Consider the following 17,597-nt stretch of genomic DNA (forward strand, 5'->3'; position numbering starts at 1 on the left):
CTATTATAGCATGCACACAATTATCTTCAGTTTGTGCAGTGTATAATAGATGACTTAATACCTACACCACGTACCTGTAATGTTAACGAGAGCATTGACCTGCACGTGAAGAGGTCTTAACACCAGAGCACATTTGCTAAAGATAAAGAAAGACAGCTTGTGAAGATTAATCTTGGTTGAATTTGTGATATTGCAGATAAAGTATGGATGGTACTTCATTCAGATTTTAACTTGAACCTTCTCGGGTGCCAAGCCTGCTTGCCCGTTTACCTTTGCTTCTTGCATTGAGCCTGAGGTCCCAGAGGAAGAGAGGAAAAAAGGCAGTCAGCTTTCTGCCTTTTTTTTGAGGGCCCTGGGAGTCTGTATCCCTTGGCAGGGAAAGCTGAAGTGTAAAAGGCTGTCCAAGAACAGCTATTGATGACAGAGCAGTTGCATCATGCCAAGCTTGGAACTTTAGGAATGGGTTCCTAAATGTTTAATTTCCAATTTAAGTGCTCAAAAAACAACTAGTTTAAAAGAAACGCCAACCCGTAATATCTGGCTTGAAGCTATAATCCCTGCTTTCAAGCATGAGTAGCAACCAGTGCCTTGGAAAAGTTAAAACAGATGCAGTGTCAGTAGATAATTAGATTTCATTAATTTCTTAGCTGTCTGATGAGGCTGGACAACTCCCTGAACACCCTTAGAAATCTTTTCAATGTAGTTGGTCATGTGGAGCTATAATATAGAGTGACATACTAATTTCCTTATACATAAGAGAATTCCGGTATCTTTCCTCCACAAAGACTAGGGTGGAAAAGGTTACAGAAAGCGTTCTTTCCCTCAGGGAAAATAATGCTAGTTAAATAACGGCCTGTGTAGAGCACTACAGAGGAGAAGGTGCCCAGGCTACAGCAGGAAACAACATGCAAGTAATTTGATGCTGAATTGGGGTATTAGAGCTGGTAGCAGAACAGGAACCACCAACTGTGCCTCTTTGGATGATTGCCCCTATCGGACTGAACAAAATGTTAGCCTAGGCTGCTGTGAAGTTCACCTCCGTTTGTATATATTCCAGCTCTTACAGGAAACTCAGCTTATGAGACTGAAAAAAAGTGGCCAAATAAAACTATGTTCCCAGAGAATGAACAGTTGCTTCTGCTTAAGGCAGAAGGCGAAGCAGGTTTGTTGGGAGGCCTGGATCAAACAATAAGTAACTGAACTAAGTGGCAGGAGCCAGCCTGCCAGCAGGGAGAAGGTGGGAAGGAGTAGTCCTGGAGGAGGTGGATGAAAGTTTCTAAGCAATTTGGATCAGCCTGATAACTTGGAATCTGGTACCACATGCAGGTGAGGTGGTAAACGCTTGTGCTAGGGCTGGAGTTCCAGGATGCTGGCAGCGACAGGCAAGGGCTTTGGTTGTTCCTGGAATGAAAGTATTTTTACCTTGCTTACAGGTAAAGACTTGTTGCCTTCCCGACTTAATAACGCTATTGGAAGTTTTGGCTGCATTTTTAACCTAGATACCGAGTCTTATTAAACACAAACCTTCTGCATGCTGCATTTCTTTACTACCACGGTTGAAATTGCTGTAGAGCACCAGACAAATGTTCATCCCTGTCCAAACTGAATTCTAGATGCTTACAGAGTTGTGTAAGTGAAGCCAAGTCGCAGTCTGAGGAATACAGTTCTCGTATGCTCATTTACGGGTCACAAACAGTTCTCATACTCAATACTTAGGAAGAGCTGGCGATGAAAGCAGTTCACTCCCAGCTGCAGGCCAAAAGCATATATGTAAGATCTAGGAAACTTTGCTAACATTAGCACCTACAACTTCCCAGTGAGTAAGAGAAAAGAGAGGATGTAGGCACCTAATAAAAGCTCATAGGAAAACATAACTTGCTCTTCTGCTGTAACAGTATTGCTATGTTTAAGGCTTCAAGAGAGGATAATTAGGTCAGCCTACAGAAGCTATTTGATTGTGCCGCATTTAGCCCTCACTAGGGCTTATTTTTTCCATGAACTCCCAACTTAAGACTGGAAGATAGTAAGAGATGGCAAAGCCGCTAACTTCAGTTGTTTGAAGAACATATATTCGACTTGTGTATTAGGAGGGACTTTAATCTAGCTGCTATTTAGAAATCGTTGATGACCATCTTCATTAAGCCTAAATGCTAAAATCTGCCTGAATCAAGAAAAATGATTTCACTTGTTCACATGCTCTACTTTGGAAAGTGTCAGTATTTCCAGCAGGCTGGACCTCTTCTCTGTCTTCCGTTGGACCAACGGCAGTAACAGAACTGAGGAGAGGAAACTGCAGTTGCCCTTTTCCAACGCTGATTTCTTCTCTCCACTCACGTACCAGTGCTTTTCAAAACTGAGGGTACATGTTCACATTAGGAGTTCCCACTTGTGTCCTCTTAACTCGTCATGGCTTTCTAATACAGGATCTGCTATACCAGAATTCCAAAATTGCCCTTAGCTAAACTGCAAAAGCTGATTTGCTTTAGCAGCTACTTGCATTAGCCTGTATACGAGAGGCCAAAAATGTACATGCGCAAAACTCACATGGGTCAAAAAATCACAGGGTTCTGCCCAGCCCCTCTGCCTTGTGTCTGAGCATGCTTTGCCATCTCCCCTAGCTGTAGACAAGCAGGCCTCAGGTCAGATCTGGAGTCATAGCCAAGTACATGCTGGCTGAACTGGTCGCTTTGCTTGCCAGAGGGCCCTGCACCATGATGGGGTACAGCTACTCAGGCCGCAGTCAATTTTTTGGCCAGGAACTGAGCAAAAGGAAGACCCAGGGGAAGGCCTGTTAGCCTCACCCCCATCCCTGCATCCAGCCCTGAGGTGATGGACCAGCTCGTCCTGGAGGCCATCACTAAGCACCTGGAGGACATGAAGGTGATCCGGAGTAGCCAGCATGGATTCACCAAAGGGAAATCATGCTTGACCAATCTGATAGCCTTCTCTGATGGCATGACTGGCTGGGCAGATGAGGGGAGAGCAGTGGATGTCGTCTCCCTGGACTTCTGCAAGGCTTTTGACACTGTCTGCCATCACATCCTCCTAGGCAAGCTCAGGAAGTGTGGGTTGGATGCATGGACAGTGAGGTGGATGGAGAACTGGCTGGATGGCAAAGCTCAGAGGGTTGTGGTGAATGGCGCAGAGTCAAGTTGGAGGCCTGTAGCTAGCAGTGTCTTCCGGGGGGGGGGGTGGGGGCGGGGGAGGGTGTCAAGATTGGATCCACTTTTGTTCAACGTATTCCTCAACGACCTGGATGAAGGGACAGCGTGCACCCTCAGCAAGTTTGCTGATGATACTAAACTGGGGGGAGTGGCTGACACACCAGAAGACTGTGCTGCCATTCCGAGGGACCTGGAGAGGCTGGAGAGCTGGGCGGAGAGGAACCTCCTGAAGTTCAACAAAGGCAAGTGCAGGGTCCTGCACCTAGGCAGGAAGAACCCCCATGCACCAGGACAGGCTGGGGTTTGACCTGCTGGAAAGGAGCTCTGCCGAGAAGGACCTGGGAGTGCTGGTGGACAACAAGTTAAACACGCGCCAATAATGTGCCCTTGTGGCCAAGAAGGCCAGTGGTATCCTGGGGTGCATTAGGCAGAGTGTTGCCATCACGTCAAGGGAGGTGATCCTGCCCCTCTCCTCAGCCCTGCTGAGGCCACATCTGGCGTATTGTGTCCAGTTCTGGACTCCCCAGCGCAAGAGAGACATGGCACTCCTGGAGAGTCCAGCAAAGGACTACTAGGATGAGGAAGGGACTGGAGCATGTCTCCTGTGAAGAAAGGCTGAGGGAGCTGGGCCTATTCAGCCTGGAGAAGAGAAGGCTGGGGTTCGGGGGGGGGGGGGGGGGCGGCGGAATGCGATCCATGTCTACAAGTACCTGAAGGGAAGTTGTGAAGAGGATGGGGCCAGACCCTTCTCTGTGGTGCCCAGCGACAGGACGAGAGGCAATGGGCAGAAACTGAAACAGGCAGTTCCATCTGAACATGAGGAAAAATTTCTTTATTGTGAGGGTGACAGAGCACTGGAACAGGTTGCCCAGACAGGCTCTGGAGTCTCCTTTGCTAAAGATATTCGAAAACTCATCTGGACACAATCCTGGGCAATGTGCTCTAGGCGACCCTGCCTGAGGAGGGGGATTTGGACTAGATGATCTCCAGAGGTCCTGTCTAACCTCAACCATTCTGTGATTCTGTGACAAAGTCTCTCCTGACTCTTACAGCCATCGTAACAGGCTTCATTGACGTTCTCTACGAGGATGGATACTTCACCTCCCAGCATGAAAACAAAACAAATATGTCACACACACAAATGCAAATGCATCAGAGATGCACTGTAGAAACATCAGAGATGTGCTTCAAAATTAGCGAGCCTGGCCCAGCAGTACATGGAATTGGGAAATAAGCCACAGAGAGACAGCAGGAATGAAAATACGATCCTTTTCAAGACAGAATGTATTTCCAGCCAAACCACCTTGGGTTTTCCTTTAATGTCTTCATGACAAACTGAAACCTCAGGACAAAATGGATCCATTGCAGTGTTAAGGAAATAAATGAGGCCACTGCGTGATAGCTGTAAGTGGGAGCAATACCCTCCCCCTCTCTACCTTTGTTTCTGAGCAGGCTCAACAACAAAAGTCTTCAATCATCCAGGTATGTGGGAGACAGCACTTGTGTTATGCTTGATAAATTTTGTCTGTAATCATGTGTGGTGTTGACAGCAGCAGTTTTCCTCCCCTGGCAAAAAGAACTGCAGTCCATCACTGGAGCAGATGCACAAACATGTCATCTGTGCTTCCTGGCCAGATAACAACAGTAAGGGACAGAGAAATATAATCAGTGTTTAATAACGGGAATTTCCATCATGAGCTCTGCACTTTCGCTCTGCTACTTCAACTACCCTTTCCAGCATGCATCAGTAAAATGTAACTATAAGCAATTTCTTTTTGAATTCTCTCTTGCTTCTGTTACGTTTTTGAAATTGGCAGCTGGAGTTCAGATGCATGGTTTGCATGACCTTCAGAAGTTTGATAAAGGAAAGCATTGATATCCAAAGCTCTAGAAGCAAAAAGTTTTTTTTAAAAACTGAAATACAGAAGTTTTCCAGCAGTTCTTTATTTATAACGTAGGCTTAAGCAATCATTACAATGTAGAAGGGAGACACACTTACAGCAATTATTGATACCAGTTTAGAACAAAAAACTGCACAGGGAGAGGTCAACTCTCAGTACAAACTAGCAACTAAACCACAATAATTTACCATTAGAAACATTTTATTTTTTAGCTGTGACACTGCTTTTACAATATGCAAAAACACAAACAATAGAACTATCCAAAGTGTCTTGTCACATTCTTTCTACATTGAATTTGGCAACATTTTATATTAAATTTTACTGATTATACTAACGTTTAAGAACTAAACAAGTGAAAAGCTGTACTCAGGTACAGTTACATCCATTTATTCCAAAGGTTTAAATAACACTTTTAACTATTGAGATTATCTCCTAGCAGTTTTTGTTTATGCAAAAACCATCTCAAAGCCTCATTTGCACAATGCATCAGCTACTGTATCAAGATTGGTGGGCTACACCACAGGCACTACTGTTTATTATATCCTGTAATAAGGAGCTTGTTTTTCAAAGAAAGGAAGGTTTAATATTTTCTAAGAATCATGCCTTTTTTCTTTTTTTTTTTCTTTTTGCTTTTAAGCCATAACAAAAAAAATGTTAGCAACCACAGCAGTGTAAAATGTTATATCGAACACAGTGACTACACAGTTACTAGAAGTTCCACATCCAATGCAGTTATGCATTAAAGCATAAGAGGTTATGTAGGCAAGTCCAGAGCCAACAGAAATCTGCAGAGTGTCTGGTGGAAACTAGCCCCTTTTATAGTATTTGGTGCGGTTTTAAACAATCCCAGATGGACAAGTCTGGTACCCACCCAGGTGTGGGCCTGCTGCGGGTGGGCAGACTGCATCCTTCTGGACCGTCTGGACAGAACACCCCCATACGCCCTGGGGTCTGCATATTTCTATCAGCTTTAGGAGACGGGTATTGCAGCAACAGCTTACTTTTACTTGAAGGAAAAAAATCCAACTCTTACAGTTCTATCAATAGCGTTCCAAAAAAAATGACTTAAAATACAAAAAAAGAGAATATAGTGCTCAGACTCCCAGGAACAACAAATAAAAAACCAGTATCTCTCCCCCCCCCACCCCCACCCTACACCCCTTTCTTTTCAGGATTTAATAAAAGCCAATCAACTGCCATTCAAAAGGAGTTAAGAAAAACAAGCCCCTGTATTGGAAAGAAACATTCGCAGTTTATTAGATCACAAGCTGGTTACCCCTGTCAAATTGGTACATGTTTTCTCAAAATATTTGGGTCTTCCAAGGTGCCCAGCCTGCTGGGCACAGTCAGAAAAAGGCATTTTGATAATATCTAAGAACTCCCTGCTTGCACTTTAAAAATGTTTTCACATTTGTAACTGCCTTAAGCCTGTTGACCTTGTTTGTATTCAGTGAAAGGATGAGTGGAACGGAAAGTGACGGTGGAAGAACCAAGCCTACACAGTTAAGGCTGCATGCATGTGACTGAGAGTTGTTGCTGTGCAGTCAAAAAGAAATGTGGAAAAAAACCCAAAGTCTTTAAAACACCCTACAAAACAAAACACTGCAATCCAGTATGGCTTATTCTGATGCATTTACCATGAAGCTACTAGTAATTAATCCTACTAGGCTACTTTTGTGCAACAGCATCTGCTATTTTGACGGCATCTCCCTCCCCCCACTACCCCCAAATACTCTACACCAACTGCAGGTTTCTTCCTTGCATTATATATTGCTTTTATGATCAATTTTTATTCCTGCTTTTCAAACTTTTTAATACTTAAATGAGGATCTAATTCCTTACTGCTTGACTTACTTAAACTTTAAAATAAGTCCCATTGTTTTTTTTTTTTTTTAACCTCACTATTACAAGGCGCTCTACAAAAGCTTGCAAAAAAAGCCAAATTCATTAAATCCCTTTGCTGAAGTTAACTACTCAACATTTTTTTTTTCTCCTATGATTCAAAACTTTACAAAGAGTTATAAAAAAGGTAAATGGAATTTGGCACCTTCAGAAAAAAATTAAAAGTGTAACTGAGATCAAAAAAATGCAGAAACAAAACCATTGGTATTTACAAATTAAAACACCAGTGAAGATTATGTCTTACTATGCTCTTTCACCTTGATTTCCTTTAGAGTACTTTCAGACCGTCTGTTACCGAGTATCCTAAAAAAATTCACTGATTACAGATTGGAATGGATAGAGACAAATTAGTTTTCCTCACAGTTCCTTCTCGGCGGCTAGTACTCTGGCAGCTGTATCGCTCCTAGGAAATACGAGGTGCTGAGCGATCATTTGTGGTCGTCTTCTTCAGTTTGACACCGCGCCGGATGGCGTTCAGCATATCTTCGCCTTGCGGGACATCGCTGGGACTGAGCTCCCCAGGCTCGAGCTCCGGCTGGCCGGCGGGCGCCAGGGTGCTCACGCCATCCCGTTCGCTCTCCTCCCCCTCGCTCTCGGCGACCGCTTGCCTCTGCTCCTCGGCAGCGCTCAGTTTCTGGCTTGACGGTGGAGGGTTGACCGACGCTTGCCCGCTCCACGAGGAGGAGGGCATGCTGGCGACGCCTTGCCCACCCTCTCCAGCTGCCGGAGACTCAGGACTTTGCTCAGCACATTCTTCCGTCCCGGCAAGGGCGCCGGGCAGCCCCCCGGGGATATCTGGCACTGTCGGCGTTTTGACGGGAATCACCGGCGTCTTGATCGGAATCGGACCGGCCCCGATGGTACCGCGTCTGACGGAAGGCTTGGTGGAAGGGGTCCGTCTGATGGTGGCGACGCCGGGGGTGACGATGACGGGTCCGAGCGTGGTCGGCAGACCTGCAGTGGAGGCAGGACGCTTGGTCTGAAACATTCTGCGATAGGACTGGCTGATGTCACTGTTTCTTGGGATGGTGGAAGATTTGTCAAAGTCTTGCTGCTCTGCCTCCTGGTCACCACTCACAGAGAAATAATCATAATCTGAAACTGATGCCAAAAGACACTGTTAAGAAACAAGCTGCAGAAGACAGCTGTGTCATTTAAGTCTAAAGTAGCTGTATGTGTACGTAACCTAAAAAGCCTGGAGGACAATACTAATCAGGAAAGGTTTCCCCTCTAGGAGGGAGAAAGCCTGAAATACCGCGACCAAGATTCTCACACCGAGCGACTGAAGCCAGGCACTAAAGCAGTTTTGAACCTAAAGCTGCAGAGTGCCGGCAGCTCTCATGAAAGAGCGCGAGGAACTGTACACATTCAGTACCTTCTCTAAAAAGAACCAATTAAGTAACAAAGACTTGATATTTGTTGCGAGCATGAAGACACAGAAGACTTAAAACCTTCAGAAATTGTATCCTGTAAGGCATATGCGACTACTACAAATACAAATACTGAAAACGGTCAGTGACCAAAAAGTGTATTTTAAAATAGGGCATTGTGGGGCTCAGGGGACTGTGCACCAGTGATTTCAGCAGCAAATATGCTTGTTTTGCAAACAAAATAATTCCCACCTATCGACAGCTCTGAAAACTCAGCCTGAGCGCTAATAATTACATCTGGGTCCTTCCTTTCCACACAGCTGCTGAGCCAGGCGAGGCCCTCTGCAAGCCCTGCTGCCTTTGCGACTGCACAGCACGACTGATCGCAGCTGAGCAAACGCCATCAAACTCGGCCCCTCTCAGCTTGCTGCTAGTTCCGAAAAGGGGTACAAATAAATTCAACACCTTATTGCAAGTTCCCAGACATGCCCAGTTAAGGTCTCCAATGGATTTTCCCCCAAGTACCACGATTTCTGCTTACATAAGAAGTAAATCTCATGAAGAGAAACGAAGAGCACATTCGGAGTTACTGATGGAGCAAGAAAGCAAAGTTTGTGAGTGCATATTTGCCAAGACAATAGCCCAGAAAGGATATTACCACCACAAGAAGTGTAAGATGCAAACCCAGTGATGTTTTGCTTAACCCATTAAATATAATTCCAGCATTCTCTTTAAAATATGGTAGCATCCTTAAGCTAAAACTCTTTCTAATAACATAGCAGAAAACACAAAATTGTAGTGCACTATCTAGCAATGCAGGTCTCTATTCGGTTAATAAATCCAGACTGCATTTGAAGCTGGAAAGAACTTCAGGACAGCGAAGACCACCTGCTTCCCCCCGCCAGATGCCACCTGCAAAGCCAGCGACGGCTGCAGGAACGCGCTTCCCTCCTCCCGAGGGGCTGGCGCCCGCGACAGCCTGCACCAGAAACGCTCGGAGGGGTGGTGCTTGGACGGCAAGTGAATGCAGGACCGGGCACCTTGAGATGGGATGGTGTCCTCCGAGCAGCACGGGGTTGTCGTCTGCGTGCTGTAGCCGCTGGAGCACTGCAGGGAATCCCGACTGCTCCTCTGCGTGTCCAGCTGCAGGCCTCTCGTCAGGGCCAGGGCCAGCTCCTCGCAGGCCTCCATCTCCTCCCCCGGCTGCACACACACCAAGGAGAGCCATTGCTTACACAAGGTTTGGCCGGTCTTCGCCCAATTTTTAACCATCTCCCCCCTCCCGAGCGACGCTTGCCACCATCCCAACCTGACCGGATTGCGTCCAACCATTTACTCCAGTTTAGAAACATTTTTTTTTTTTGGCTGCCTTTGCTCTACAAATGCTGATGTCCTCAACAACATCATCTCTCGTGCCCACACAACTTCCGCCACCCACCATACCAGCACCACGCAGGTCCCACTCGGGGGGGGAAGAGATGTGCCAACACAAAGCGCGTCAGAAGGGTACCAGCAAGGAGCTACCACCTCCCTTTCTCATGTGCCAAGCAGCGTATTCAAAATCCAAGCCTCACCCTCGTGGCGGCCGACACCGTCATGCTCCGAGGTCTCTGGGCCTCCTCAGCGGGCACAGCTGCTCCGCTCTGCACTCCTCCGTTAAGGTCCGGCTCGCGCTTTTCTTTGCGACGTTGCAATGTGTTCACCATTGGTTGGTCGTATGGGCCCGGTTTGGCCCAGTCCTAAGGAAACGTGTTTGTTAGGAACAGCTTATGTTATTCATTGCACTTCAATTATAACTAAAACTATATAATAGGACAATTTTAATACAATAGAGATGTATGCATCCAACTGAGGTGCCCTTCTGAATCAGGCCAGGTGTAAATTAATTTTGAAGACATTAAAAAATGTTCTATTATAAACAACTATCTATCTCCTTTATTAAATGGGAGACCTAAATCTCCTAGTCTACCTAAACTGCCTTTTACAAAGATATTTAATTTTCTTTAGATGAAGGTCCCTTGTGTTTAAAGCCTATATTTTCAGAAGTTCAAATGCAGAAGTCACACGTGTAAACTTGCACTTGCTAAGCAGCAGATATATTTAAGTGTCCAGTGAGTTCACTGTCCTAGGTGTATGCAAGTTCTAATATTATGTATTGTTACACGTGTCAACAACTCTGAAACATTAGTCCTAAATAGATTTTTAATACATATTAGATGTGCAAGCTTCTCCGGGTAATCTCTCAGCTTACTTACTAGCTGCAATCTAGATTATAATAACAATCCGCACTGAAGAAAAACTAACTTCACCCTGAATTACTGATGCTGAGTTTGAAGCAAACTCCCCAGGCCACTGAGCCTATATTCACTTTGGGCTCTATTAAGCAAAGTCCTGCAGCTGCCTGGGCGCTGCACGTTGCGCACCAAGGGCGGGATTCATCAGGGGCCTGCGCTGGGAGCCAGAGGGGCTGCGAAGCGGCAGCTCCCCCAACGCTAACTGCTAAAGGGGAAAGCCCAGGCACGAGCGAGTCTTCCCCCACCAACACAAGGGGTGCCTCAAAAAAATAAATAAAAGCAGAAGACGCCTCACGTCCCACCGCTGGCAGCAGCTGGCTGCTGACCAGCCTCTGCGTGGCCTTGTGATTAAATCCTTAATGACAAGCTAAGACCATATTATCCATTTTTACTGACAGGTGTCTCAGTCAAGGATATGGGAAGTGCAAGGCAGCTGTACGGACAGAAGCTGCTTGTGTAGACGGATATTTCAGTTTTATTAAGCCATGCAAAACTCAGCTTTGCCTGAACAGCGTTGTCTTTGCTGGGTTTTGCTGCAAAATAGACTGGCAAAGTGTTTCTAGCAGGGGCACAACTAATGACGCTGGAGCCCGCGATCCCTGTGGCCACCCAGTGCACGTCTCGGTCTCCAGCTGCTGGAGAGAGAAATTAGGGAGTCTGCAACGAGATGCCTCTGAATTTACATTTATGAAAAGGTCCCACCAGCGCGCAGGGTGCATCGCCCAGGGAGCGCATCCAGGCTAGGGCAGAGCAGCGGCGTTGCAACGCAAAGAGAGACCCTTGCAGATCCAGCTGGAGCAACTCAAAGAAGTTACCGCACTCTGACATTTGGGACCATCTCACCCGAGACACCAAAACAAGCTGTGTGAGGGCTTCCAGTTTGGATAGCGCACCATGACTCGATACCTCTGTCCAGCGACTGGGGGCAGGTGACTTCTTAAACCCCTCCAGCCAGGTCTACAAGAGCATGCGCCTGCCTGTGGCCACGGGAGGGGTAAAGTGCAACAGCCCCACTGGGAACAGCGTGCTGTTCAATGTTTGGCTGCACTAAGCACACGAGGTGCCGAGGCTGCGCCTCACTGCTCAAACGAGCGCGCTAAACCAGCTCTTCTCGCTGAATAGAGCCCAGAGTGCTTTCAACATCACGTTTGCTCCAGACTTAAACTCTTCCCTAAGTTTAACATATTTTAGGAAGTATCAGAAGAGACAAGACCGTTCAGAACCGCTCACTGCCCTTGTTCTAGCTCTCTATATGGTTACCACCAGGCACTGCCCATTCAGAGTGATACTAAACAGAGCAAATCAACAGGCAATTGCAGGGGTCGAGAGGCAGCAACTGCCACGAGCACAGTGCTGGGGGGAGGAGGAGGAGGAGGAGGAGGAGGAGGAGGAGAAGGAGGAGGAGGAGGAGGAGGAGGAGGAGGAGGAGAGGATGGCCACGACAAAAGGAACACAAACCTTCCAGCTAGGGATCTTAGATGATGGCAACATGCCTGGCCCAATGGTGTAATAATGAACGTAGTCTGGAAGGAGGGCTGAGGGAGCCCGAGTCCACGCGCGGGAGACAGGCGGGAAATGAGGGAAAGGACCTGCACCAACTGAAGCTACGGATGGGTCACTTGATAAACTACAGTGATAAAACCCGTTAGACAACTGGAAACGAAACAAATAAACAAACAAAAAAAACAGAAATTAATATAAACAGAATGAATACGAAAATACACTGTGACTTTGATGCTCTAGGGAAAAAACTTCTGTATCTTAAACCAAACAAACAAACAAAAAAAGTCTTAGCTTTGCCGCAAATAAACAACAGAAAATTGATACAATGCTTGGTTCAGAAGTGAGATTGCTTGAAAATTGTTATTTGGTATAACAAATTTCAGACAGCAACGTGGCAGTCATTGTCTCCAGGCTTGGCAGCTTTGCCTTCTGTCCACGCAAGCGGCACGCCGTGAACGAGCCCTGACAATTCAGCTGCTCTGCAGACTGCGGACACAGAAACAAAACATCTCCAATCCTGAAGGCATTTGCAATGGTGGCATTAATTCTGTGTAAGTGGACAGACAGGAAAAGCATACGGCCTTCGAAAATGACGTTGCAGCCATGTGATGGTACGGAAGAAAAAAAAAACCAGCAAGGATTTACCAGATGAGAATGGATACCGCTGTCACTATCTCCCCCAGTTTAGGGCGTTTCCCCCACGATTTATTCCAACTGTGCTCTAGCACCGTCCATTTCTTTATCTTTTTTTTTTATCTTTTTGTTCAAAGACACACCCAAATTCCTTAAGAGTGTAATGCATGCCACCTAATGGGAGAGCGGGGAGAGCCCACGAACAGCATGACCTGGACAAAGGGCCCCGCAGCAGGCGGCCAGCTGGGTTTAGGGGGCGTTTCACAGTATCCGAGTAGAAAAGGTGGACGACGAACTTTTAGAAAATTGTGTCTCTTTGCAAACCCCCAAATTTGTAGTATCCCCCTATCAACTAGTTTAAAGGCAAGTGTCACTGCGGTTTATTCAAACACATTCGCTTTTCAGGGAGAGCGTAACAGTTCCTATTCTCATCTCCGCAGGGAGGAATCCTGGCTGTGTCCCATGCACGCTTGTTCGGATGTTGCTGGGTTTGGATAACGAGCTAATAGGTTCGTATGTCTTTGAGATGAAGTTTTTCACCTTATCTGCGGAGGCCCAAGCCCCCATGGTGGAGCCTGAGCTGACTGAGGTGGGGGAACTGCACTCGCTCACTGACTGGCAGGTTTCAGAGGCTTCGGAAGAGGCAGAGCTGGACGAGTTCTGCAGCGTAAAACAGCACCGCAACAACGCAGGGAAAGGATACACAAGCCACCAAAAAGAAAAAAAAAAAACAACACACACAAACAAAAAAGAGACAAAAAGCACATACACAGAGACACACATAGGAGAAAGGGAAGGATGAGAGAAGCAGAGGGTTAGGGTTAAAAAAAAAAATCAATTATATACTGCTCAAAACCATTGCTAATGTTCAGGAAATCTATAAGAGAAATAACAAGCCCATTGCTTAATGCGAGAACTTGCCACACAGCTTGTAAATGAGGGAATCGAGGGAATCTCTTGACTCCTCATTGCAATTTCAGCGGCTCAATTCGGTTAGGCGTCTCAGAGCAAAAAGCTGAGGGAATTGAGGAAACCTACAGTCCAAACATGCAATACACCAAGACAACCGATTTGTACAGAAAAGCAGGTTGTCCATACTTGAAGGACACACAGTTTAGATTTAAAACATGGAGCAGCAAATGCCACTTGCATCCACAAGTTCTCGGATATTTTGAGCTGCAAAAGCGCTTGTGAAAAGCTCATCTGAGTTTGAACACTACGGAACAGAGAAAGAAATGATACTTACCGAAGCTGGAGTTTTCCAAAGTGCATTATCTGTATGCATGTGCCTCTGCAGGTAGTATGCATACATTAAAAGTGGTCTAACTCACGCTTTTCTGCCCTGCATTCACTGTGAAGGTACCCATTTCTCTGCTGAGCGCATGAGTGGTGGCCTGTGCTTGCCTCCTGCTTCCTCTTAACAACAGAGATAGAAAATTTCAGGGACTCAAAAGGAGAGGGACAGAAAATGCAGGACACTGCATGTGTATATAGGCAAAACACCTCCAAACATTCAGCTCCCGGCAAGCAGGCTGACTCCTAGGTGAATAACCACGTGGACCAGTTTACAAGTACAACGTTATTTTGTCTCTCTCCCCCTGAAAGCGGCGGTATCATCATCAGTGGAGGTTTTGCATGCAGGTCCACCTGGATCCTTTGAAATCATCAAGAAAACAGGCTAAGTCGTCAGGGCAAGCAATAAGCTCTGCTCGCTGCCACGACATCCAGCACTAGCACCACTTTAATTCATCCTGTTGTCGTCCCAAGACCGGCAAAGCAAGCCTAAAGATATCCCTGGCATTTTACTTTATGACAGTAGAGACAAATGGCTGAGATTTCCAGAAACATGCTCTTATACAAAGGTTGTATCGCAAAACCTCAGATTTCAAGGAGTGAAATTTTGAAGAGGGAGAGGGAATCTTATCTGAAATTAAAATGTCACCAGTAACCTTAGGTGAGATCTTGCGGCGATTACGCCAATAACATGACGGCTGGATAAGAACAAACGTAGAGGGAGAATTGCTGCTAACGCATGAAACTTGTCTCACAGCCTGCTAAAAGCTATGTAAAAAGAATATACAGCTGCTAACCGCCCACGTGAAAGGAGATGTCAGTCTCCTGACATGGGACACCATCGCCATAAGGAATCTGGTGAGGACTACTGGGACTGCTGCGAAGCCAATATGGGATCAGCATCTTGAGCTTATTAGTGAACTGTGGATTTGAGTAAACGCTGTGAAACTTTGCAAAGGCAAAAGAAAAAAGGCAATAAGGATGCACTCCCTGTCTTATGCTGACAGCAAAGCAGACCTGCAGGTGACTTCACAAGTGTGTTTAGGGTACAAGCACGCTCAGCTAACGTGACGTGTATTCAAAGTGGACTAAGTGCTGAGGTGAATGCAAGACAGAAAGAAAACCGCAACAAATGATGACACGTAACTATCAAGCATAGAAGTGAAAAGTATCTACAGAGAAGTGAAAAGTATCTACAGGGATACTCCATGATGCAGTGGTTTGATGTTTTCTCTAACTTGTCACATTCTTCTTGTTTTCATGAAACACCTATTACAGGAGAAAAAGCTCTAAAGATAACGTAAGTGTACCTGACAAAGATGAGCTCCAGTTGACTCTGTCACAGTACACTGAAGAGTGAGGAGGCTATTCTTTGTCTCTCCTCAGAGAAAAGCACGTTTTAGGAATTCTTTCGCTCTGAAACTCTTAAGTTCTGCCTACTATTCTAGGCAGCTCAGCAAAAGAAACTATCTGAAAAGCCCCAAGAGAACACATGCACTAGTGCCGCACCCTGTTCAGGAAAAAAAAGAGAAAAATGTAATTTCAAAAATGTTTTCTGAATCTCATGCTCATAACCCGAAAGAACTGTTGAAAAACCATCTTCGGTCGAAGTATGCTGCACGTGACAGGACAGACAGTGAAGGAACTTGGTTCCAAATGCCATATTGGGCCAGCTTGCTTTTTGGCAATTCCTTGATGATGATGACAAGTGCGAGTTTGGAGTTTACACCTAATGGAAGGTTCCTGTTTACAGGCCAGAAACTTCAGGAGATTTATGTCAAGCCATGGTGAAAATGGGACATAAACGGGCTAGCAAGAACCCTGCATAAAGCAAATAAAGGGAAAAAGACTAAACCTGCAAATTCTGAACATGCAAAGATTTCCTCAACTTACTTGATATATGGAGGAAAAAAAAAAGACTGGAAACGGTTAACTTGTTATTGCAATAAAATGGGCTTTTGCTGTCTTTTCTACCCCTGGGTAGACAGGGTTACAGACAGTAGATGGCAAGATACCTGCAATAGCATCCTAATTTGTGATCAGAGGCTGGGATGGTTAATTTGACATTATCCAGCTACGTGCCAGCTGTGGCAAGAAGCAGGTGACGTTTTGAAGCAGCACAAGCAAACCTGCTGCCACGCAGCGGCTGCCAACAGTCTCCTGCCCAGCATCCAAGGATCAGCCACTGACTCCTCTCGCGAGCCAAGGAAGCAAGCCTCATCATCCCTCCTGGTCCAGGAGACGAAAAGGAGGACTCCCCCAAACCTCGTATGACCGTTTGCAATAGACATAGCTAGGCAAAGGATGAACCAAGATACCACGGGCCAAACCGTCTTGGGAGTTGAAGGAAAGGCAAGAGATGGTGGCAGGGAAATGGGGCCTCCTCGTCTTAAGAAATTCACACGGCACAAGCCAAGGGAGGCTCAGGTATCGCTAAAGAAGGATTACAAAAGTGAGGAAAACAATGGAGAGAGCAGCAGCAGAATGCTGAACTCCTGAAGGAAAAACGTAAAAAAGTGTCAGTGAGGCAAACGCTGCCTGGATCAGACTGCAGAAATGCCTTGAACTGAACAGTGGGGAAGCACAGACCACCCTTCATTTCTTAGCAGAAGCACTGAGAACAGGAACTGTACAGTTACATCCAGGGCAGAAAGTCTCCAGATCTGAGCGCTCGCTCTAGATGCGCAAACGTCCGGTGCAACACGTACCCAGGGAGCGCACGCAGGCAAAGGCTGGGCATGAAGAACGACTTCGACCCCACATCCCTCAGAGTGAGAAACTTCACTGTGGGATTTTTGAACCTATCTGTTGAATCATTTTTAAAATTAATTCTTTCATTTTGGCTATTTTAATCACAGGAGTTTCCCCCCCCCCGCCAAGGCTGTGATAACCGATTGTATTCAGCTCTCAAACCATCTCTTCTAAGAAACAGGTTAAAGCCAACAGTATTAGCAGAAACCTAAAGCAGTGCTTTGCACAGTAACGTGTTCCTCAGATGACCATCACGCGTAGGTAGCCCGATAACTAGAGTCTCAGACATCGGGCTACGGCTCGTTCTTCAACTGCGTCCCTCTGCCTGGTGTGGCATGCCATGAATTCCAGTGAGGAGATAAAAAAAGCTATGTTGTATTTTCCATCTACTGTCCCAATAACCTATAAAAGGATTGCAGCTGTCTCAGACCACTTGCATCCTTTGTTTGCTACATTTTCCATTCAAATGTAGTATTGCTTTCTTAACCCTTTCCCTTCTTCATATACGAGGCAGAGCTTCCTGGGCAAGGTTTCCCCAGGAGACCAGATCCTAATGAAAAACCTGGTCCAATATCCCTCGGAGATCAGTGGAAGAGTCAGCAGTTACCTTTCAAGAGGCTGTGGATAGTGACTCAAGGTCACCTCCTGTGATTTCTCTCCTTTTCAGGAACACGTCTCTACCGACCTCTCTTCTCTGACCAAGAGCAAACCCTTAGGAAACTTATTTAGAAAGGAAGTTTGGGAGAACTAAACACCTGGTGGTAATTAATGCAAGAATGGTGCATT

At 46.0% G+C, this 17,597-nt stretch overlaps 1 protein-coding gene across 24 annotated transcripts in view; it reads right to left on the bottom strand.

Annotated features, from left to right (window-relative positions):
• Positions 1–5,092: 5,092 nt before the first annotated feature.
• Positions 5,093–17,597, bottom strand: part of MTSS1 (MTSS I-BAR domain containing 1) — a 123,403-nt gene continuing 110,898 nt past the window's right edge. For 11 of the 24 annotated variants that reach the window (XM_068933233.1, XM_068933231.1, XM_068933232.1 and 8 more), the window contains 5 exons: positions 13,308–13,427; positions 12,090–12,284; positions 9,912–10,076; positions 9,378–9,540; positions 5,093–8,068 (listed from right to left, as the gene is read on the bottom strand). In XM_068933233.1, coding sequence (XP_068789334.1) covers positions 7,371–8,068; positions 9,378–9,540; positions 9,912–10,076; positions 12,090–12,284; positions 13,308–13,427 — 1,341 coding nt within the window. In that variant the 3' untranslated portion in view covers positions 5,093–7,370. The remainder of the gene's footprint in view (positions 8,069–9,377; positions 9,541–9,911; positions 10,077–12,089; positions 12,285–13,307; positions 13,428–17,597) is intronic. The other 13 variants (XM_068933237.1, XM_068933236.1, XM_068933235.1 and 10 more) reach the window with 5 other exon arrangements.

This window comes from Struthio camelus, chromosome 2 (assembly GCF_040807025.1).
Source record: "Struthio camelus isolate bStrCam1 chromosome 2, bStrCam1.hap1, whole genome shotgun sequence".
In the NCBI taxonomy this organism is placed as follows: Eukaryota; Metazoa; Chordata; class Aves; order Struthioniformes; family Struthionidae; genus Struthio; species Struthio camelus.